We start from the raw sequence: 23,650 nt of genomic DNA, 5'->3' as shown, positions 1-23,650 counted from the left end.
GAAGTATGTGACTGCTTAAGCAATTCTACAAAGCCCACATACTAAACTTTCACAGCTTCACCCCCTATTCCTGACCTTTAGAAACAGGCTACACAAAAAAACTGGACACTGTCTACTTCACCTTCAAAAAGGAATACCTTATAGATAACTAGCATGAGACAGAAAAATGTAGACAGTTAAATATTTATTAGTGTTAAATAGTTTCAGACACTTAAAATAAAGATTTATTCCAATTTTTTCTAGCCAATATTCAGTACTGAGTATCATAAAAGTTGATGTTATGTAACTTACACAAGATGTGGAGTAAATAGAGTATGCAAACTTTCAGTGTGATTGCACAGGAACACCATTATTTTTCAAAAGATAATCTGTCAATCCTATTTACAGCATTGCATTTATTCACATAACCAATGAAGGATACTTCAAGTCCATTTCACTGTCTGCTCTTCAAGGTCTCAACCAACCTAAAAAAAACAGATGGTTCTGAAATTTAAAATTCAGACATTTTAAAAATAAAGTAATACATCCATCTTTATGTACTCTGGATTTCTACTGTATGCAATAGGACTGTGCAGTGATCCAGATTCAAAGAGGAAAAGGTGTTCTGGAATGTGCCTCAGCATGTACAGAGCATCTGTTAGCACTTTCTTAAATGAAATGTGGCTTTTCCTGGGATCACATGGCTTCTACAGGAGCTCAATATGCTACTTCAAGGCTAGTCAGTCTCTGTTACTGTGACCACTGATTCAGATTAGGCTATTTCAAGGAACTGCTGATGGGTACTACATGAGTACTGCCATGCCCCATGTCTCTTAATCAGCTTTTTCTTTTTGTTGCACAGTCCTAATAAGCAATATTTAAGGGATTCAGAGCAATAGTACTTACCACTCCATAGCCTCATCAAGTCCAGTGCCTTTGGTTGCGGATGTTTTGAATATCTGCCATTTTCTGTCTTTTAGAGCTGGGAGTCCAAGTGCATTTGCCATTTCTGTAGGAGTCATGGCTTGTTCCATATCTTGTTTATTTGCAAAAACCACTAAAATGGCTTTCTTTAATTCTTCTTCCTAAAAGAACAGTCAAGAGATACTTCATGCAACTTCTTTTCTTAACCACTGTTAACCTAGAAACGTGTAAAGGTCCTAAGTTCATGTTCCTATGACACATTATAGAGGTAGTTTGGAAAGGGATTTAAATTTGCTTTGAGAAAATCTTTTTTAATAACAGGATTTCTTCCATTTTGCACTGGAAAGTAGTATAAGAAATAAATGTCAATCTAGTCAATAATCAACTGATATTTTGTTATCTAGTACTGTATTGTGAGCACTGCTACTTAGTTACTGAATCATGTATAAATTAATCCATTGTGCCTGCTTTTGAATAGCTCAGTATCAATTTTTTTTTTTTTAACTATAAAATCATGTTTCCACTATGGAGCAGCATAATCACAGGGCCACAGGGGCGGCTAAAGAATAGGGAGGGGATTTCTAAATCCACAGCTTATTCAACCTGGGTTAGATTTAGTAAAATAATTAAAAGTTTCTTTTGAGAGACAGCAATACTGGACTTTTCCTCCTTCACTGCATAACAGAGACTCAGGTACTGAAAGTTATCTGGGGATATACCCTGGAATTTGTCCATCATCCAAAAGGCAAATTTCTTGCATTTTCACATTGAAAGCAGAACAAATCTGAGATTAATGTCATTTCTTTTTTGAGCCCCAAAAGAACTAAGATAGCACCCCAACTGAATCTCAAGTGACTTAACAAGCATCTAGACAAGATTTATTTCAACACTGAACACTGAACGACTTCCACAGAACTTTCTGACACCTATCTTCCTATTTCTTTATGTAAAAAGTAGAAGCATAGAAGCAGAGATATTGTCTTTATAATCACAAAACAACTTTGTCAATACCAGCCACTTACCACCCACACTATTTAATAAAATGCTAGTGGTTCTGAAAGCCCATCTAAAGGCATTGAAATCTCCATTATCCATATTTAGATAGCATCCCAGGATGACTCTCAGAAAACCTCAGTGTGCTCACAGTGGAAAGATGAGACCTGGCCTGCAGAATTACCATGAATTTATAATTAACAAGAGTTCTTTTTTGGTAAACAGATCATCGAAGTGTGATTTTAAACAAAAATGTTACAGGATGTTGGTCATTCAACTGACATCAGTAGAACACACTACCGTATTAATACTTCGCACAAAGTGAACAATTCCACTCCTGCTTCTACAGAGGTTCCTTTGCCATTTCAGAATTTGAGAACATCATTAAAAAGTTCAGGTGAACTAATACATGTAGTTAAAGCTAACAAAATTAGTAGGTCAAATAAGCAGAGCTTTTTGTTGTTTATTCGTTTAGTCGCTTCCGACTCTTCGTGACTTCATGGACCAGCCCACGCCAGAGCTTCCTGTCGGTCAACACCCCCAGCTCCCCCAGGGACGAGTCCGTCACCTCTAGAATATCATCCATCCATCTTGCCCTTGGTCGGCCCCTCTTCCTTTTGCCTTCCACTCTCCCTGGCATCAGCATCTTCTCCAGGCTGTCCTGTCTTCTCATTATGTGGCCAAAGTATTTCACTTTTGCCTTTAATACCATTCCCCGAAGTGAGCAGTCTGGCTTTATTTCCTGGAGTATGGACTGGTTTGATCTTCTTGCAGTCCAAGGCACTCTCAGAATTTTCCTCCAACACCACAGTTCAAAAGCATCGATCTTCCTTCTCTGAGCCTTCCTTATGGTCCAGCTCTCGCAGCCATATGTTACTACGAGGAACACCATTGCTTTAACTATGCGGGCCTTTGTTGTCAGTGTGATGTCTCTGCTCTTAACTATTTTATCGAGATTTGTCATTGCTCTTCTCCCAAGGATTAAGCGTCTTCTGATTTCCTGACTGCAGTCACCATCTGCAGTAATCTTCGCACCTAGAGATACAAAGTCTTTCACTGCTTCTACATTTTCTCCCTCTATTTGCCAGTTATCAATCAAGCTGGTTGCCATAATCTTGGTTTTTTTGAGGTTTAGCTGCAAGCCAGCTTTTGCACTTTCTTCTTTCACCTTCATCATAAGGCTCCTCAGTTCCTCTTCACTTTCAGCCATCAAAGTGGTATCATCTGCATATCTGAGATTGTTAATGTTTCTTCCAGCAATTTTAACTCCAGCCTTGGATTCCTCAAGGCCAGCTTGTCGCATGATGTGTTCTGCATACAAGTTGAATAGGTAGGGTGAGAGTATACAGCCCTGCCGTACTCCTTTCCCAATCTTAAACCAGTCCGTTGTTCCGTGGTCTGTTCTTACTGTTGCTACTTGGTTGTTATACAGATTCTTCAGGAGGCAGACAAGATGGCTTGGTATCCCCATACCACTAAGATCTTGCCACAATTTGTTATGGTCCACACAGTCAAAGGCTTTAGAATAGTCAATAAAACAGAAATAGATGTTTTTCTGAAACTCCCTGGCTTTTTCCATTATCCAGCGGATATTGGCAATTTGGTCCCTAGTTCCTCTGCCTTTTCTAAACCCAGCTTGTACATCTGGCAATTCTCGCTCCATGAACTGCTGAAGTCTACCTTGCAGGATCTTGAGCATTACCTTACTGGCATGTGAAATGAGTGCCACTGTTTGATAGTTTGAACATTCTTTAGTGTTTCCCTTTTTTGGTATGGGGATATAAGTTGATTTTTTCCAATCTGATGGCCATTCTTGTGTTTTCCAAATTTGCTGGCATATAGCATGCATTACCTTGACAGCATCATCTTGCAAGATTTTGAACAGTTCAGCTGGGATGCCGTCGTCTCCTGCTGCCTTGTTATTAGCAATGCTTCTTAAGGCCCATTCAACCTCACTCTTCAGGATGTCTGGCTCTAGCTCACTGACCACACCGTCAAAGCTATCCCCGATATTGTTATCCTTCCTATACAGGTCTTCTGTATATTCTTGCCACCTTTTCTTGATCTCTTCTTCTTCTGTTAGGTCCTTGCCATCTTTGTTTTTGATCATACCCATTTTTGCCTGGAATTTACCTCCAATGTTTCTAATTTTCTGGAAGAGGTCTCTTGTCCTTCCTATTCTATTGTCTTCTTCCACTTCCGCGCATTGCTTGTTTAAAAATAATTCCTTATCTCTTCTGGCTAACCTCTGGAATTTTGCATTTAATTGGGCATATCTCCCCCTATCACTGTTGCCTTTTGCTTTCCTTCTTTCTTGGGCTACTTCTAGTGTCTCAGCAGACAGCCATTTTGCCTTCTTGGTTTTCTCTTTCTTTGGGATGGATTTTGTTGCCGCCTCCTGAACAATGCTGCCAACTTCTGTCCATAGTTCTTCCGGGACCCTATCTACTAAGTCCAGTCCCTTAAATCTATTCTTCACCTCCACCGCATATTCCTTAGGAATATTAGTGAGCTCATATCTAGCTGATCTGTGGGTCTTCCCTAATCTCTTTAGTCTGATCCTAAATTGTGCAAGAAGAAGTTCGTGATCTGAACTACAGTGAGCTCCAGGTCTTGTTTTTACCGACTGTACAGATGTCCGCCACCTTTGGCTGCAAAGGATGTAGTCAATCTGATTTCGGTGTTGTCCATCTGGGGAAGTCCATGTATAAAGCCGTCTCTTAGGTTGTTGGAAGAGAGTGTTTGTTATGCAGAGTGAATTGTCTTGGCAAAATTCTATCAGCCTATGTCCTGCTTCATTTTGTTCTCCCAGGCCATACTTACCTGTAATTCGAGGTGTCATTTGACTGCCCACCTTAGCATTCCAGTCTCCTGTGATGAAAATAACATCTCTTTTAGGTGTGTTGTCCAGTAGGTGCTGCAGATCCTCATAGAACTGCTCTACTTCAGCTTCTTCAGCATTTGTGGTTGGGGCGTATATTTGGATCACTGTGATGTTAGATGGCTTGCCCTGAATTCGAATTGAGATCATTCTATCGTTTTTTGGGTTGTATCCAAGCACTGCTTTAGCCACTTTACTATTAATTATGAAGGCTACTCCATTTCTTCTGTGGTCCTCTTGTCCACAGTAGTAGATCTGGTGGTCATTTGATGTGAAGTGGCCCATTCCAGTCCATTTCAGTTCACTGACGCCCAAAATGTCTATCTTTAATCTTGACATCTCACCAATAACCACATCCAATTTGCCCTGGCTCATAGACCTTACATTCCAGGTTCCAATGGTGTGTTGATCTTTTGAACATCGGATTCGCCGTTCACCACCAGCACCGTCGGCCGCTAGCTGTCCTTTCGGCTTTGAGCTAGCTGCGTCATCACGTCTGGGGCTAGTTGAGCTCATCCTCTGTTCCTCCCCAGTAGCATTTTGACCATCTTCCGACCTGGGGGTCTCATCTTCCGATAGTATACTGACATATCTCTGGTTGTACTGATCGAGTTTTCACGGCAAGAATACTGGGGTGGGTTGCCATTACCTTCCCCAGGGATCGCATTTAGCCTGACCTCTCTGTCATGACCTTCCCGTCTTGGGTGGCCCTTCACGGTTTAGCTCATGGCATCATTGAGGTGCTCAAGCTCCAGCACCATGACAAGGTAACGATCCTTTGCTGAAGAGCAGAGCTTAGTTGGTTGAAATAATCCAAGGTGTTCAAAAAGGAACTCACTGGAGTTTAGGGCAAGAAGCTGACTCTGACAGCTTCAAATGGGATTGGACAAAGACTTTAGTTCCACCTCAGTGAACAGGCAAGCAGCAGCATTCTCAACAACAAAGGAAAAGATTTTTCATCAGCCCTGTTGTACTCATGATTTGCAGTAATTCCCAGATTCTTTATATATATCCTAAATTGAGCTCTTATTCCTCTCCCCTCCCCCACCCTTAGAATCTATAGCTATCAAGGTGAAGGAACGCTCTGTTAGCCTCAGAACAGAAACTCACATTAATGAAATTTCTATTTTTTGCTCTTGTGTAAGATTCTAAGTAAATAATAATTTCTTAAATTTACCTGCTGCCCAACTCCCAGCAATTCTGGGCAGTTTACAAATTGTTAAAAACATTTAGAAACAAGGAACAATACAAAAACACAAAAACAACACAAAACAAAAGAACAGAGATGCCAGAAAAAAAAAAGATGGGAACAAAGGAAAGGAAGTCAACTGTCCTTCCTGGCCAGAGCTACCACCTCATCAAGCAGGAGCTGTGAGTCCAGAAAGACCCCAAATTGTGCACCACCTTTGAGTGGGGAAGTGCCACACCATCCAAGGTCAAAGTTAGAATATCCCCAGATCCGGGTGGTCCAAACACCCACAGGAGGTGGTACCTCCCCATTCACACTTGCAAAGCCTCCAAGCACTGGGACAGAATCTCAACAGCCTCACTTGGCTGGCCCAGAGTTGAAAGATATAATTGGGTATCATCAGCATACTGATGATACCGAATCCCAGACTGGCAAATGTTGCTGTACAGGTCTAAAGCCTCCAAGAATAAACAGATTAAGGTCATCTAAAGGGTGGACTAAAATGATGCCTGGATTATTAATTAAAAAAACAACAGTTTTAAATACTTGAAAATGAAGAAACAGCAATATCATCAGGATGAATAAGATGCCTTTCCATAATTATGAGTCTAATTTTAAATGCAGTATCCAGAGCCACCTTATGCTTATTTCATACCTCCAACATGGCAACAAGCTCAGATTTTGAAATTCCAATTCTGTCTCTATCACAGCTGTCTACTACATAGATAACTGCATCAGTATTGGAATAATAACATCGCCAATATGGTCTAGAAAAAAAAAGAAAAGTTTAAATTGTATCTTATTTCAAAGAGATTTTCATGGCTTTCAAGAGTGTTTCTTAGTACTTATAAGTCATACCTTTATAAGTACTAAAACTTTTCCCCTCAGTATCCATCATATACATCTTAACTACAAGCAACTTCAGTTCCTTCAAAAGGTACTGGAATGAAATTTCAGATTATACTTTACACATAAATATATTCTGGAGCCCCAACATATTTTTCTTAGCTCTAATGGCAAAATCAGTGGAAACTGATTCATCCACAACCATTCACAGCTTAACCTCTGTGAAAGCTTAACTATTTTCTGACATATAAACTCAGATATTTTCTTGTAAACTGAAAATGTCACAACATTCAGTTAAATATTTAGACGTCAAGTTTTCTTCTTGGTTTCAGTTTAGTTTTACCTGATGCTAGTCTGTCCTCCTAAGTCCCAGACTTGAAACTTTAGATTCTTGTAGGTGACTGTCTCAACATTAAAACCAATTGCTGGAAGAGAAAACCAAACCTAATTAGTACATGTAAAAACAATTCTCATCCAAATGTATACAATATTTATGTTGTATACAACATATTTATAATTTATGTAATTATAATTTGAATACATAAATGTAATTGTAATTTGAATACATAAATACTACATGATGCAGTTTATTTTCAATTTCCAGATAAAACTGTTATTACTACTGAATAATATTCAGTATTAATGCAATATTATTAAAAATATGGGCAAAACATCAATATTTCTTTGCTCCTTGCATCTGTATAGCTCTTTATAAAGTGCCTTGGACCTTATTAGGGTAAGGATGGGATCTGTGAAGAATTCTTAGATGTCTGTCTGAAGGATAAAATCTGCTTGGCGCTGGATGCTAGCTGGGCAAGAAGTCCTGACCAGCTGAGAAAAACCACAACTCGCAAGATTATCTATGAATCTGAACTTCTAAGTCCTGATGAAATAGGTATGATTTTCTGTGGTGTCAACTCTGCAGCCTGTAGTCTGAATCTCTGCCATTCCTGGTTGATGAAAGCTTTCAAAATGTCTAGGAACTAGACTAGGTAAATCCATCCTTAGAGAGACTGCCCTCTCCTTGAAGGAGGCAGTCATATGCCTTGTCCTCAAGAAATCATTGCTCATCTCAGAAATTCTGGATAATTGAGGGACCACCATTCCCCAGTTATACCTACCCATCCCATCAGGTCTGGCAGGGGAAGCATGCTCTAGGTCCTGTCAACCAGGGAGCGTCATCTGGCAGGGCCCAGGAAGACTTTTCTGCTGTGGCACCTACCCTGTGGAATATCATCCCACCCAGAGATCAGATTGGCCCCAACCCTGCTAGCTTTTCGAAAGACCCTGAAAACATGGTTCTGCCAAAGGGCACGGAGACCCAGGTGTGTGGTAGAGCAGAAGCAGTACTGAAGGTTATTGATAGGTGTGATTACCTCAGCTGTGAATTTTATGAATTTTATGTTGGTTTTTATATGATATTTATTGTTTTCAAATTGTTGTACTGTTCTGCTGTTTTATATTGTTTTAATTTTTTTTAAGCCACCAAGAATCATATATGTGAGATGGGAGGCTATATAAATGTGAATAAACAAACATATAATTACTGAGCAACCTCCAACTTTCCCTTTCTGGGCAAGATTGTTGAGAAGGGCTGTAGTTGCAAAAAGCCTTGGGGGAAACAGATTATCTGGACTCTTTCCAGTCTGGGTTCAGGCCTGGGGTATGGCACAAGGATTACACTGATTGGATTTGTGGACAACCTCCGGTAAGATCAGGACAGGGGAAGTGCAACCTGCCTGGTTTTGTTTGATTTAAGTGCCATTCAGTATCGTTGATTATGGTAGCCTTTTGGACTGCTTCCAAGGATTGCAAGTGGGGCTACTGTTTTGCAGTTATTCTCCTTTCTAAAAGGGTGGTTCCAGAGAGGAAGAGATCAAGCTCTAGACTCCATTACTATGAGGTGTGCAGGGCTCAACACATTATCCAACCCTATTTAACATTTACAGGAAGCTTTTTTGCAATACCAAATCAGGTCTCATCAGTATGCAGATTCTCAGCTTTACCTCTTGACCCTAGCCTGAATAGGTGATGTCACTGACATGCTATCCAGCTGGCTAGAGGCTGTTACAGTCTGGATGAGAAGGAACAGTCTTAGGATCAATCCCGACAAGGAGGAGTGATTTTGAGTTCAAGAGCCATCCAATTCCAGGTTGATTCCATCTTTAGAACTGGAATGGGGTTGTGTTCCCCCATACAGAACTGGCTTGCAATTTGGGGGCCCTCCTTGACTTATGGCTCCTGCTCAATGAGCCGGTCACAACTCTATGTAAGAGGGCCTTCACACAACTCCATCTTGTGTGCCAATTACAGCCCCTCCTGGAACAAGAGACTGTCCCTACAGTCACTCTTGCTTGGAGTGCCCTATATGGGACTGTCCTTAAAAAGCATCTGAAAGTTACAGCTGGTGCAGAAGATAGTATCTTCAGTAGTCACTGCACATTTTAATTTGCCTATATAACATCACTACCCTGAGAGCTGCACTACATGCCAGTCACTTCCAGGTGTAATTCAAGGTGCTGGTTGTCACCTTTAAAGCCTTACATGGACTAGCATATCTTCAGGATTGCTTATTCCCAATTGTATCTGCTCATCCAATATATGATAATGTAGGCTGTCTCCATTTCCCTTCACTCAGGGAATGTCATCAGCAGGGATCATGGAAGGAACTCTTCTCAAATACTTCCCTCCTTTTCTGAAACAGCATGCCCGGAAAATCCAACAGTTCCTATCCTGTTGGTTTTTAGGAAAGCCTTTAAAACTTGGCTGGGGGCTGGAAAACACTTACGTTATTCCCTCTGGCTTTGAAGTATTTTATTAATGTAACCGTTTTACAAAAACTGTATAAAATGCTGAAATGTAACTGTTGTTCCCAGTATTTATATATGAATGTACTTTGACTTTTGTAATTTTATTATTCTTTAACTTGATTTACAGATGCCTGACATGTACACTGCTCAGTCATCACTGACTGCAGTGACATATAAATCCAGCAAACAAATAAATTAATTCTACATTCTTAATTAAAGTATTAATGAAAGCCAGTATTGCAAAATCCTGATTTGCTATAGGAGGAAAAAATTACCCTATGCTTAGGTATTTGTTCTGTTCAGATGTTGATATCAAATTTCCTTTAGTAATAAGAGTAATATTTAATAAACTAAATATTCTAAGGCTTACAACCGCCTAACTCATGGCATCAAAATTCCATTTGTTTTAAACATTCATGTTTAATTATTTGTTTCACAATTTTTTGTGCAACCTATATTGTAAAGGAAAGTGAAGTAATCTAAGATTTTAGGACACTTCAATTAATACTAAATGTGTAAAGAAGAGATAAGAACATTGCACTACATGCTGTGAATCACATTTCATTTAGAAAAACACTTACTAGGAATGGTAGTTACAACTTCGCCAACTTGTAATCTGTAGAGAATTGTGGTCTTTCCTGCTCCATCTAATCCCAAAATTAAAATTCTCATTTCCCGTGTACCAAACAAACTGGAAAAAATTGTTGAAAAAAAGCCACCTACAAAAAAACAAGCATTGTTAAAACTATACTGCAATATCAGACTATTCCATATTAATAATTTTCAAAGCTTTCCTGAGAAATACATAATACTTCTAAGATGACATCTGCTTATCTTGTTGATTAAATATTTTAATCCTTTCTGTCCTTTTCAATAAATATACATATGCAATACAAAGACAAGCAAGAGGTGGAATTTCTGAAGTACTTCATATCATTTTGTATTTTTGTGAACGCAATTTCATAAACTGTAAACATCTGTCAATGAAGATGTTCAATTTTGAAATTAGTTTCATGATTATCAACAGTTACATGCTCCTTTTTTAAATCTTCCCAATCTAGTTAGTATTCTATGATGTTGTCAGATCCAAGTACTAATCAGGTCTCATCCCACTTGGCTTCTAAGCTCAGAAAGGATCGACTAAGTGCTGCCACTTCCTGAGACCCTGCTGAGGGAGCTAATTGGAAGAACAGTTTTATATCATTTATGAAGACCAATTCTACACCCTTTTAATTCAGGCAAAACAAGAGAAACAGGTGTTAGGAAGCACTGATCTTGCAAATTTCAACAAATTTCCAAGAATCGTAGCAGGCACCCAGTTCCTAGGTCCTTCTTTTAAGTGTCTTAGCTTACCACAAGGAAGAATGGGCTGAATTTAACTTCCTCAATCTTCTAGAGCAGTGCTTCTTAAAAGTGTGGGCCACTGACCCTGGGGGTCCCTCAAGACCCTTTCAAGGGTCCGCAAAAGCAAAATTATTTGCCAAATATTGAAGATATTTGCAAAAATTTAAAACAATGTCACTCTTCACATTTTTGTTAAAAAATATAGGGTTTTTCATGAAAAATATGTTAATATGTAATGGGCTTGATACTGTTATTTTTACATGATTCAATAAATACACATTCTATGAATGCATCAATTTTGATTTTTAATATGGTAAATAGTGATAAATATAGCCCACACAAACCAAAGCTCTTTTGAGATCCTCCATAATTTTTAAATGTGGGAAGGGGTGCCAAGAGCAAAAAACATTGTTCTAGAGCCAAGGAATGGAGAATGGCTGTTGTCCCCCAATTCTTGCCTAAATTTTAGCTCCCAACTTCCTTTGCCATCTTCATCAGGGGCTGCTGAAATTTCTAGCTCAGTGACATATGGGGTCGCCACCCAACCTTCATGGTAAGACTTGTGAATGCGTAATTGGGCATCAAGAGCCTGGACACGCTCGGGTCCACCGGCAGAGAAAACCCTAACCCCAGCGCCCCGGTCAGTTCCACTTTAAGATTAAACAAAGATTCCCACAGGAACGAGGTGATAAGGAGGGGGAAAGTGTGTGAGAATGAGAAGGAAAAATGGGGAGAGACTCGGTGCGAAGGCCTCAAAGTCCCTCTCCCCAGACTGTTCAGGGTGCAGTTGTGGTCTAACTTTTCACATTCCGCTGAGGGTCTGTGCACTCTTGCCTCGTCTTTGACTCGCTGAAGAAAATTCCACAACACCGCCCAAGACGCGGAGTTTCCCCGGCTGGAAGCCCCTCGGCGAGCGAATTCGATCGCTTGATAGCCCCAAGAGTAGCCAGAGCCACAGGGCGCCTCGAAGGCCTGCGGCCCCACGCCAAGGAAAAGCTCTTCACGGAGTCCCACGCTTCCGCCCCGCCGGCGCTTGTCTGCATTATTTCCTCCCCTTCGGACCTCCACCTCCACCTTGCCACAGCCAAGTGCTGCCTTTCCCCCTTCCCTCACCCATGGCGGTAAAGGTTTCCTGGGCCGCTTCCCGCTCAGATCCCCAGCAGTCCTCCTCCCCCTCAGACGCTGTTGCTGCCACCGGCGTTCACCCGGAAGTCGGCGCTAAGCGGGTTCCACGTCGGCTACTACGTGCCTCAGTCGACGTCCCCAGCTGTCTGACATGGCGAACAGAGGAGGGAAGGAACTTTCGACACAAACCAGCCCCGCAGCGACTGGGACGAAGCGACGAATCTGCCAGGTCAAAAGCAAAGCGACAGAACTTCTCTCGGCTTCCCCATTGGAGAAATTTGGCTAGTGGGCGGGAATACCTAGAGTTTTTGCTTGCGGGGCTCAAGAGGTGGGACTATTCGAGTTCTGGTATCACGTGGTGCTGTGAGAGGCCGAGCAAAGGAAGGCTGTGATAATAGGGATGCGGGCAAGGAGGGAAGCATAAAACGGGTATTCTGCCTTTGAGGAAGAGAATTGGCGTGTTTCTGACGCTTTTGTGTTACAGGAGGAGTCCTACGGTTGCGGATCTGCTGTGTCGTCGTATTTATTGCTAAACTCGATGTTTCATTCCCGCGTAGATTAGGACTGAAGCACGATGACGCAGCAATGTATCTAAGTGGAAAATTTTCACGCACACTTGTGAGAAAATTGCAACAGGTCTGCAGAATGTAATTACTCTGGGATTTTCTGACGTAATTTAATGTGCATAGAATGACGTATTGGTTATATTTCATTTTTTGTAAAGGCGGTAATGTTTTTAAGAAACAGCAATTTTCAAAGCTAATGCATTAGAAAAAGAAGCACTGTGCTTAGAAAATTTAGATTATTCAGGATACAATTTTTATAGCTTTATATAATTTCAGTTTGCTTTTTGGAGCAAGTAGAACTGTGGGGGAAAAAGTTGCTTTAAGAGGAAATTCTCTATTTGTTAATAATTCTTCAAATAGACAACTTCACTTTACAGACACACTTTCATGTGGATTGCCAGGATAAAAAAAGAATCTGGCCAGTGTTTGATTGTCAGTGGTGATGCCAGAATTTTGATTCTTGTCAATTATATCCTATTTCCTTTTCAAAGTAATATTTAACCTTGTGCACAAAGGTGGCTGTTTAAAAAAGTTTATTTTTCCACTTAGGTCATATGAATAGCAGGAATAGAAAAAAATATTCATTCTTGTAATGAAAACATATTAAAATAATTTCACCATAATTTATAAAATGTTACTTGCACAAAAAAATCAACAATGAACAAACATTATTCTTCACGCCCTTGATATTCTTAGCAGGCCACGGATACGTCTAACAAGTGCTTGAATGAAAGTGTAGCGCGACCGCACTTTAGAATACAGTCCTTCTATATCTAGAAGCTTCTTCTGCAGGGATTCCCCAAAATTATTGGTTGCTTCTAGCTGAAGCTAAAAAGAAACAAGAAAAAGAAATAAGGGAAACCTTTACCTTAACATTTATTTATTAAATCCTTTTTTTTTAATCCATTCAATCATATCCAATTCTTGGAGACTGCCTGGACAAGTCCTTGCAGTTTTCTTGGTAAGATTTTTGGAAGTGGTTTGCCATTGCCTTCTTCCTAGGGCTGTGTGTGTGTGACTGGCCCAAGGTCACCCAGCTGGCTTTGTGCCTAAAGTGGGACTAGAATTCACAGTCTCCCAGTTTCTAGCCCAGTGCCTTAACCACTACACCAAACTGGCTCTCAAATCCTCCTCTAATACATTGCTAATTTAAATTCAGTAGTCTGTATAAATGGGGTCTGCTTTGAAGCATACCCAACCCCCCAATCACTTTTTAAAATCTAAAAAGTGAACTTACTGATTTATATGAGTTATGCCATACCTAGGTTTAACATGTCCTTGTTGGGAGGAAAAAAAAAGACAAAGGGACCAAAAATCCAGTCCTGATATTATAGCATCGTCTGTAGCCATTGGAAGCCAATTATAATATTATTATTTTAAACTGTAGCCTCTGATTGGAAAAACTGTCCTGACTGAAGTAAAGATGATAGAAAAGGGATGCATCCAAGAAGCTTAATTATACCCAGACTTCTGGTCTCGTATGTATGAACTGGATTAAGGTCTCTTCTGCCAAGAGCATGGGACTGCCTCTGTGCAACAGCTGCTCCACTTAAAACTCCACGCACAAGTTTCTGTTGTGCAATTTATCTAAGCTGCGGCTCCTGACAGAACCTACTGCCAAGCCGTGTCCTATGAAGCCTCCATCAGCTTTGAAGACAGGCGCCACCAAAAAATGATGGAAAACTGAGCGGCATCACAGAATAACACAGTTATTGCAACAACGGACTTCCAGTGCGCCCATTATGCCAAACTCGGTGCTTACAGACTGGGACTGCAGAGCCACCTGTGTCCACAGATGAGCTATACAACAGTGCATCTTCTTTGAACTCGAAGGATTACATACATACATACATACATACATACATGCATGTGTGTATTCGCAGCCTTAAGTAAATTACTCAAGTCTGTGAAAAAATAGCCAAGGCTCCAGAACTAAGCATTATATTAACTTACTATAAACATTGTTTTAAAGCCAATGTTTTTACTGTCACAATAAAGTAAAATTTGCAAAGAAAAACCAAGGCATGCTTTCTTTTTAATAGTTTACATTTTGTTAATTGATTAAAAATAAATGAAATAAAAATCCCAATAATTGCTTCTGCTTTTCTTTAAATTTAGTATCATAGAAAAGTGACCAGGGGAAGAGATAGGAGAAAGCAAATACTGTTGGATAATTTCCTTTATTGGAGAGCCAGTTTGGTGTAATGGTTAAAGGCATCAGGAGATCATGGGTTCTAGCCCTGCCTCAGGCCAGCTGGGTGACCTTGGGCCAGTCACCCTCTCTCAGCCCTAGGAAGGAGGCAATGGCAAACCACTTCCAATAAAATTGCAGGGACAAGTCCAGCAGTTGCCAGGAGTCAAAAACTGACTCAAAGGCACCCCCCACAAATCACCACCCTTTATTAATATCAATCAGTTTACAAGAAGCATGAGTATGGTTCTAGAAGCAGTATTTAGCATGTTAGATTTTTTCGTATTTATTGTCCATGCAGAATGAATAATTTCATAGGTACGTAGCAGTTAACTAATCACAAACTTTTATTTGTCAAGCATGAATAATCACTTAACAAAAGTTATATAGAGCATCAAGCAACTATGTCTAAAAAAACTGCTTGAAAGATCCTACCTGATCTATATCAAGTTGGCTTACTCTGCTCAATCCACTTGTAAAATCGAAGTTAGTTTCTGAATTAAAAGAACGTTGGGGTTAAAAATTACCATAGTTATGTCCAAAGCAAACTTTATGCAATATTAAGTCATTTAAAAATTGCACCGCATCTGTACATGGAATCAAAAATTACTCTAGTAAATAGAAATATTTTATCAATTGATATCTTTGTTCTACACTATATCAACCATGGTATCCTTTTGGGGTGGCTCAGGGAGTTGGGGGTGAGGGGCATGATCTTGGCTGGTTCACCTCCTTCCTCCAGGGCTGGTCCCAATCGGTGGTGATTGGGAGCGAGAGATCCGACCCTCAGCCCCTCCTTTGTGGGATGCCGCAGGGTTCAGTTCTCTCTCCACTCCTTTTCAACATCTACATGAAACCACTGGGTGAGATCATCCATCACCACGTGATGAGGTATCAGTATGCTGATGATACCCAATTATACATCTCTGTCCGGGGTGAGGTAAGAGATGCTATGACCACCTTCTCTCAGTACCTGGGGGCTCTGGGGGCCTGGATGGGGAACAACAGGCTTCAACTGAACCCTGGTAAGACAGAGTGGCTGTGGGTTAATAGCTCTTCTGTATCCAGAACTTTGTCATCTTTGGTTCTGTATGGGGTCACACTGCCTCAGACAGACGCGGTGTGTAATCTGGGGGTCCTTCTGGACTCACAGCTCCTGCTCGAAGAGCAGGTGGCAGTCGTGGCCAGGAGGGCCTTTGCGCAGCTTCACGTTGTGTGCCAGTTATGCCTTTTCCTGGATTGGGAGGCTCTTTGAACAGTCACTCATGCCCTGGTCATCTCCCACATAGACTTGCAACGCGCTCTACATGGGGCTACCCTTGAAGAGTATCTGGAAGCTACAGCTGGTCCAGAATGCAGACGCGCGGGCTATCTTTGTCACCCCTAGAAGGGCGCATATAACACCGCTACTACGCTAGCTGCACTGGATACCATTCTGCTTCTGGGTCCAATTCAAGGTGTTGGTTATCACCTTTAAAGCCTGACATGGCATGGGGCCAGGTTACCTGAGGGACTGCCTCTTCCCCATTACATCAGCCTGTCCCACATGATCATGCAGAGAGGGCATGTTGCAGACCCCATCTACAAGAGAATTCCATTTGGTGGGGTCCAGGAAGCGAGCCTTCTCTGCAGTAGCTCCCGCCCTAAGCTGGCCCCGGAGGTAAGGTTAGCCCCATCACTCCTGGCCTTCAGGAGGAACCTGAAGACTTGGCTTTGCCGTCTTGCTTGGGGCGGAGAAGGGAGTAGCTCCGCTTGGGGATGGCTAGCACCCTAGAACACTCCTCACATACATGGACTGTGTTAGATCTTGCCACTTGGGACTTTATTTTTACTCCTATCTTTATAGTTATTTATTAATGGTATTTATATTTTTATATATTGCATTTGCATTTTATATTTATTGTTTTAATCGATTACTTATGTTGTAAACCACCAAGAGTCCCTCTGGTGGGAGTATATGGGTGGTGACAGACAGACAGATCTCTATCTAAGAGAATATGGGTTCCTTATCCCACCTGACTCTGCTAAAGGAGCCATCCCTCAATTCAGCTGTTTTGGAGAACTATCAATCTTAGGGAAGACTGTTAGGAAAGTGGTAGGGTAGCAGCTACACAGCACTATGAATGAAAATAACTTTCTGAATCCCTTTCAGATTAAGACTACATTGGCAAATCTTGTAGATGACTAAGATTATTTAGATGGACGGAGTATGACCCTCTCAATCCTGCTGAACATCTCAATGGCCTTTTATACCATTGGGCATGGTATACTTCCAATCAGTGGGGGGTGGGGAGATGTGGGTGCAACAGGGCTTAGTCATCTCCTCTCTACGGTTCAACATCTACATGAATCTACTGGGGAGGTCATCTATCAGCACAGTGTGAGGTATCATATTGATGATATCCAACTATTTATCTCCACCCTAGGCCAATAAGGGATTGTGAATGAAGTTCTATCCCAGTGCCTGGGGGCTGTTAGGGACTAGATGGAAGAAACAAGCTTTAGGTTTATTTTCAGCAAAATCAAGAGGCAGGGTTGAGAAACCTAACTCCACAGCAAGTTAATATTTTATTCTAGAAGGGGTTGTGCTTCCTCATAGGTAGCAGGCTCACATTCTGGGGGTTCTGGACTCATGCTTCCTGCTGGAAGAATAGGTAAAAGCCATTACTGAGGGGCACAGTTACAGCTTCTGCTCCAGTTGCAACCTTTTCTGGAATGGGAGCCTTTATAAGTATCCTTCATGCATTATTATGATGCATCTAGTTAATCACAAAATGCTTAAACCAATGTTTTGGTTTTGATATTTACAAAACTCTTTAAAACAATAGCAGAGTCCATTAAAACCTCCCCAGTCCTAGCTCAGTTAAACCCAGTAACATAATCTGCTGTTTAAACTTTAAGGAATAACATAATGTAGGAATTTAGATAAATTTGTGGGAAATTACCTTGTAATCTTCTGCTCTTCAACTGAGTCCTGGGAGCTAAAAGAGAAGCTTGGGAATCTGCAGGAGTACAGTGCAGCAGATAATGTTCAAGGTGCCGCCAAAGAATAAAAAGACATGTTTCTATAATATCTGCAAACATGTCTAGTAAAGGAGAAGCTTACATTTTCTGTCCATATCCTTGGGCATGTATGTAATAAAATAAAGCAACAGGGAATCAAACAATTATATAAAGTTTTGCACACAAAACTCCAGTAGAATTACTAGTTTGTGGGCAAGTACCTGCTTCATTCCCACATTTTGAACATTTCTTCCACAATACACACAGACACAATAATTTTTTAGGAAAATCAGATTCCCTGATACCTTACTGTTACTGTATTCTTTACTGTTAATTTTCCAGTTTTGAAAATAATGAAAAATTTCTAATAACCTAAGCAATAAAATTGGTTTTTATTGCTTGCTCAAACATTATTAAGCAAGTTAATAATTTTGCATTCAGATAGCTCAATTAATATTCTTAACAATGATCATAATCCCAAAATGTACTTAATGCCTCTTAAAGAGAATTTTCCTCTTCTCAGAAGTTCCACTGCATTGAAAATTAAAAATTTCATCTTTTTACAGAATTAGGTAGTCTCTCACAAAAATTCTTTCTCTTATTCATTTTAAAGTTTATAGAGTAGTAGAGTTAGATCAATGATTATACAGATTTTTTGATATTTAAAAAAAACTATTATATCTGAATTGAACAAAGGCTACTTCTCTATCTAAAGTCAGGAAACATCAGAAATAGTTGAGATTTGCAAGGATGACTGGTCTAAAAAAATAAGCATTTGATAGCAGAGGAAGAAGTCACTCTTCACCATGTATGATTATTAAGTTCTCAATTCTTGTTCCTAAAAAAGTTTTAAAAGACCATCTTTGAAGTTTGCTCTAAAAAAAATTAATTCATCAGGGTTTCCACACAATCATCAAAGGATACAGCAACACAGAGAAAGCAATTTGGCTCGATTGTTGATTAGTTTCACTAAGCGTCGCTTTGCTAAAATATACTTTTGGGCAGTAGAAATTTTGTCTACTCCAGCTAGAATAACAGACTGGCACAACTATGGAAAAAAAAAACCATGTAAAAATGTAATATTGTATACCCAAGCATTATACAAGGTAAGAACTCTACAAAACCAACTTCTCATATAAATACACATACTATTCCAAATAAAGAGGCTTAAAGAGAAATTTTAGAATGGGAAACTCTGGAATACTAGTAGTATAGCAACTTTGATACATTTGGCATCTCCAGAAATACCTGTCACTGGGTAACTTGATAATCTCTGCAAAGATTATTTGGGAAAAGAAAAACTTAAAAATCTGTTTTATACCATCAGGAAAAGTAAAAAATATTTAGGTCTTTCTCGTTCAAAAGTTATACTACTATAGATCCAGTCCCTCCCCTCTGTACTGATACGCTTACTTAATATTTTACTGACTGCTGTAATTGCCATCATATAAAACTTAATATGCAGGAGTGCCACAATCAAAAGATATACTTGGCTGAAATAGTGAAGACAAGAGAAGGAGAAAGAAAGTTACCTCTTTTATCTCCTCTGGTGGTAGCTGTTCCACATTCTGCAACTTGCTAACATTCTGACGATGACTATCGTAATAACTGAAGAAGTCATTAGCACTTTGTTTTAAGAGATAGACAATGATACCCAGGCCAGGCAACCGCCAGTAGGGAATCACTGGTGCCTGTGTATCTAAAACAGGTAATAATCCAAGTTAAAACAGCTTTTATCATAAACACTGAATTAAGACAAACTGAATCTAAAATGACAGCTAAAGAGTAAATTGTACATCAGTAGAAAAGTGTGCCCTCCAATGTCATGTGTTTGGTATTACCCTCCCATCCACATGTACAGCACAAACATCTGTAGAAAATTAAGCACTTTGCTATATACAGTATGTAAACATTAAGAGAGCAAAGTCACACAGACTCTTATCAGTGGAAGGACTGCATAGTAAAGCCTTGTTTTCATTCACATGTTCATGTTCGACCATAATGCTTGAAGATGGGTGATATTTAAAATTACAGTTTTCATTGTATTGCGCTTATAATCATTTAAAACACAGGCAAGCTAAAAATTACAGATACTGTACGGGATACCATATCTTATGGAAGATAGTCATAGTGTCAACGTGAATAACCATGATAATGCTGTATATTGCTGAACTAACCCTTTCACAAACTAAAACAGCATCTGTTGCAGAGAATGATCAGGTGCTATATTGGTCTTCACCGCCCAAACATAAAAGCAGGCCTTGTACGCATGGCACAAACAGCATTCTCAATACATGAGAAGAAATATGGGAAGAACAACTCTTCCCATGAGTTGTTAACTCTTGACACTGTTCAATCTAATATACAGAATGCATTCTTTAATTTACCCAAGTAAATCCACAAACCTACCCTGCCGAGGCCCATCTCGATTGGTGGACTCAGAAAGGCTGGGAGTGAACAGGCAAACTGTGTGTTCAAAAGTAGGAGCACATTGTACCATAAGCAACTGGCAATATTCCATCACATTGGCACAGATCTACAGAGATAGATGCAAAGTTGTTTAATGCTGTCTCTTATTGCTATGAAAAAGTCACAGGCAGTAGAAAAAGGTATTTGAGAATTCTTCAATAAAAGCCTTTGTTTCTTCATTTGACTTAGATCCAGCCTTTTGTACAGGAGGCCAAGATGGTGTGCGTTGTGCTCTCTCCTCCTATTTCTCCCCAGAACAGTAACCTTGTGAGGTAAGTTGGGCTGACTGACCCGAGAGAGAGCAATTAACTCAAGTCCCCCAGGGAGCTTCTGTGGCAGAGGATGGACTAGAACCTGGTTCTCCCCACACCTAGCACAACACCTCAGCCACTAGACTGATTTTCAATTTTATGCACTGAGGTCCACTGAATGGCTCACCTGTTGCATGGCTAGTTCAATTTCATCTCTCTTGTTCACTCTATCTGCATCTGTGTGACCATCTTGCAATCTGAATTGGCTCAGTCTTTCTGAGCTACCAAACCGTGTGAGTAATCCCAAGCACTGGCGCTAAAAGCAAATGAAAATAAACTAATTATTAACTTTGTCCTCCAGATGATTACCATTAATTTCATATGAACATAATGTGGTGTGTTTAAGATATAAAATGACATTCTGGATGACAAGCCATGATACTGAATTAAATTCTTGCCCCTAAATATTTTGTTCATGAAAGTATCATGCTTTATTCATAAACACACCCACCCCAAAAATTCTACTCCCTAAAGTAACTTGGGCCTTACCTTATGTCCCTTGTTTCTGGATACCTTTTATGCCCTAAACTTCGTTCTGCAAAACTATTTGTTCTATTTGAACATTATGCCACAACTAGTTTTGTCTTTAGAAGAGAACAGGAACAGCACAGGAAGTATTTTTACTTTTATGCTAAATCTCAGCTAAATTATAACTTTTATTGGATAGACAAAATGGATAGACAAGAAATACTTTACACAGCCTATATAAAAATGTGTATAATATCTATTCTATCTTAAGCCTCTTGGAGTTGATGATGATTCAAATGGTCTATATGCCTACGTAATTAAGTAAATAAATATCACAGTAAAGCTGTGCTGTTAGAGAAAGTTTCAAACTACTAATAGGAAACAATTGCTATAATTACATAATAATTGCTATAAGTTACCTGAAATCGCCCTATATGTCCTTGTAGTTCAATCTGCATTCCTTCATTGAAATCAAGGTCAAACTCACCCAGCACACCTAATGAAACAACACTATATAATAGATTTACTTGTTTTTTATAAGGGCATCCTCTGCTAGGCTGTGACACCCACTTTATCTAGCAGGATTATTTCATACTGCATGCTATTCATTTTTAGCTGTTGTTTCAGAATTTTCTTGCAATTTAAAAAAATATATATATATTAATTGTACTGTTGGTCTTTTTCTTGTGTTTGGTCTTGGACCCTAAATAACCTTTGGTTGGGTCTCTGAATATAACATCTGTTAGAATATCTTTCACTGGCTTAATTAAATGGTAAGGCCTACACTATACAGTAAAAACAGTTATACTCTGAAAACACAGTTATGTTTCCAATTGCTGTAAAAATCTTCCCTAATCTGGGACAACTTCAGAAGTCCAAAGAGAAATACCCATAGTCAAATTTCATTCTATATATACTTAAGCTTCTTCTATACAGTGTCCTTCTATCAAGAAACAGAGATAACAGCATCCACTTTAGGAGCTTTTCCCATAAGCAGATTCTACTGAACTGTATAAATAAAACATTTCATCATTCTAACTTTGCAAAATACCCATAGTGATTGATTCACTCTCTGGAAGAACGTAATGAACACATAAGCCTAAAAGTCACATTAGAATGCAAGATTGTACTGTACTTCTATTACATGAACTATGAAGACCTTCCATGAACTTTGTCTTCCTCTTTTATAGAAGTGGAAAATTTTTATAAACATTTATTGTAGCTCTAGTAAAAGAAAGTGTGTTGTTTTGTATCTAAAAGCAAAAATATCTTGCCTGGTAAAGCAGCTTTGCTGATTATCCCAGTTAGTAATGCCAATTCTTGCAAGGCTCCCACACTAACTTCCTGACACCGCAAGATTGCTTGGATAGTATCTGAATGGGATATTAGAAACTGCAAAACCTATTCAAAAAAAAAAAGTATACGTAGAAGTAAATTTAAAAAGCAGTTAATCCAGGGATCTGGAAATAACAGCACGCAGTATCCAATGGTATTGAGTACCCAACAGTATCTAACTTTGAGATATGAACAGCCAGTGCTACCAGGAATTCCTGTCATCTGACTTACCTGTCTGGCAGCCTGAGCGTGTTGTGCCATACTAGAAGTAAGGGTGATTTGGCAAAGCTGAAGAGCAGGCAAAAGAATCTGGTGATAACGCTCTACAGGAGCAGGAATGAAGACTGGAGGCTCTCGCATTCCAAATATTCTTAAAGGAAGAAACAAACAAGAAACCAATAATCTGGTATCTTAAAAAAGCTTTGAAAACTCAGCACACTCTCAGAACACTGATCCATCTAGCTTAGTAGTACCCTGGCTTACACATACTGTAATATAAGCCCCAACAGGTTTGTTTGTTTTTGACTTGGCATAAGGTAAGGTAAAAGTAAAGGTTTCCCTTGACGTAAAGTCCAGTCGTGTTCGACTCTAGGGGGCGGTGCTCATCTCCGTTTCTAAGCCTTAGAGCCAGCGTTGTCATAGACACTTCCGGGTCATGTGGCCAGCATGACGACACGGAACGCTGTTACCTTCCCGCCGAAGTGGTACCTATTGATCTACTCACATTTGCATGTTTTCGAACTGCTAGGTGAGCAGGAGCTGGGACTAGCAACGGGAGCTCACCCCGCCGCGCGGTTTCGAACCGCCGACCTTCCGATCAGCAGCTCAGCGGTTTAACCCGCAGCGCCACCGCATCCCTTGGCATAAGGTATGAACCCATAAACTTAGTGTTTAGTACGAGCAGGGCCGCAACTGGGGGTGGGGGGCAGGGGGGCAAGCAGGGCATGTGCCCCAGGTGCTGCGCTGGGGGGGTGCCAAAATAGTATTTGAATACTGAATGTTTGCCCCGGGTGGGGGTGGGGGAGGCGCGGAATCCATGTTTGCCCCGGGTGACACAGACCTTAGTTGCCACGCTGAGTACAAGCACTTGCTCAGTGCTAAATGTGAACACAGCTATTTCACTGTTGTCTCCTCTCACTAGCCATATCTATCTTTCAGCCTACAGGTAGTTCTCAACTTATGACCATTCATTTAACGACCGTTCAAAGTTACAACA

The 23,650-nt window shown here is 40.1% G+C and overlaps 2 protein-coding genes and 1 long non-coding RNA gene across 3 annotated transcripts in view; 1 reads left to right on the top strand and 2 right to left on the bottom strand.

Moving 5' to 3' along the window:
* Window positions 1-167: 167 nt before the first annotated feature.
* On the bottom strand, window positions 168-12,223 carry ARL1 (ADP ribosylation factor like GTPase 1). The gene is made up of 6 exons (XM_063308647.1): window positions 12,080-12,223; window positions 10,204-10,341; window positions 7,156-7,237; window positions 6,622-6,733; window positions 886-1,064; window positions 168-464 (listed from the first exon to the last, which is right to left on the bottom strand). The coding sequence occupies exons 1-6, from the start codon at window positions 12,081-12,083 to the stop codon at window positions 434-436; spliced, it is 546 nt and encodes a 181-aa protein (XP_063164717.1). The 5' UTR covers window positions 12,084-12,223; the 3' UTR covers window positions 168-433.
* A 228-nt stretch (window positions 12,224-12,451) lies between these two features.
* On the top strand, window positions 12,452-23,221 carry LOC134501070 (uncharacterized). The gene is made up of 3 exons (XR_010068316.1): window positions 12,452-12,520; window positions 20,510-20,592; window positions 23,183-23,221. It is a non-coding gene; the product is annotated as an uncharacterized LOC134501070 (long non-coding RNA).
* Window positions 13,174-23,650, bottom strand: part of NUP205 (nucleoporin 205) — a 62,423-nt gene continuing 51,946 nt past the window's right edge. The window contains exons 34-43 of the mRNA XM_063308636.1: window positions 22,666-22,804; window positions 22,374-22,500; window positions 21,519-21,595; window positions 20,759-20,887; window positions 20,261-20,387; window positions 19,384-19,550; window positions 18,776-18,899; window positions 17,794-17,922; window positions 15,284-15,342; window positions 13,174-13,485 (exon numbers count right to left, since the gene is read on the bottom strand). Coding sequence (XP_063164706.1) covers window positions 13,333-13,485; window positions 15,284-15,342; window positions 17,794-17,922; window positions 18,776-18,899; window positions 19,384-19,550; window positions 20,261-20,387; window positions 20,759-20,887; window positions 21,519-21,595; window positions 22,374-22,500; window positions 22,666-22,804 — 1,231 coding nt within the window. The 3' untranslated portion in view covers window positions 13,174-13,332. The remainder of the gene's footprint in view (window positions 13,486-15,283; window positions 15,343-17,793; window positions 17,923-18,775; window positions 18,900-19,383; window positions 19,551-20,260; window positions 20,388-20,758; window positions 20,888-21,518; window positions 21,596-22,373; window positions 22,501-22,665; window positions 22,805-23,650) is intronic.

Source organism: Candoia aspera, chromosome 7 (assembly GCF_035149785.1).
Source record: "Candoia aspera isolate rCanAsp1 chromosome 7, rCanAsp1.hap2, whole genome shotgun sequence".
Taxonomy (NCBI): Eukaryota; Metazoa; Chordata; class Lepidosauria; order Squamata; family Boidae; genus Candoia; species Candoia aspera.
This window is presented reverse-complemented; position numbering and strand designations above follow the sequence as displayed.

Coding starts and splice junctions, on each gene's coding strand:
- ARL1 (XM_063308647.1), bottom strand. Junction 6,734..7,155: donor GGAGGACAGACTAGCATCAG/GTAAAACTAAAC, acceptor TTTTTTTTCTAG/ACCATATTGGCGATGTTATT. Junction 465..885: donor CTTGATGAGGCTATGGAGTG/GTAAGTACTATT, acceptor TGTTTTTTTTAG/GTTGGTTGAGACCTTGAAGA.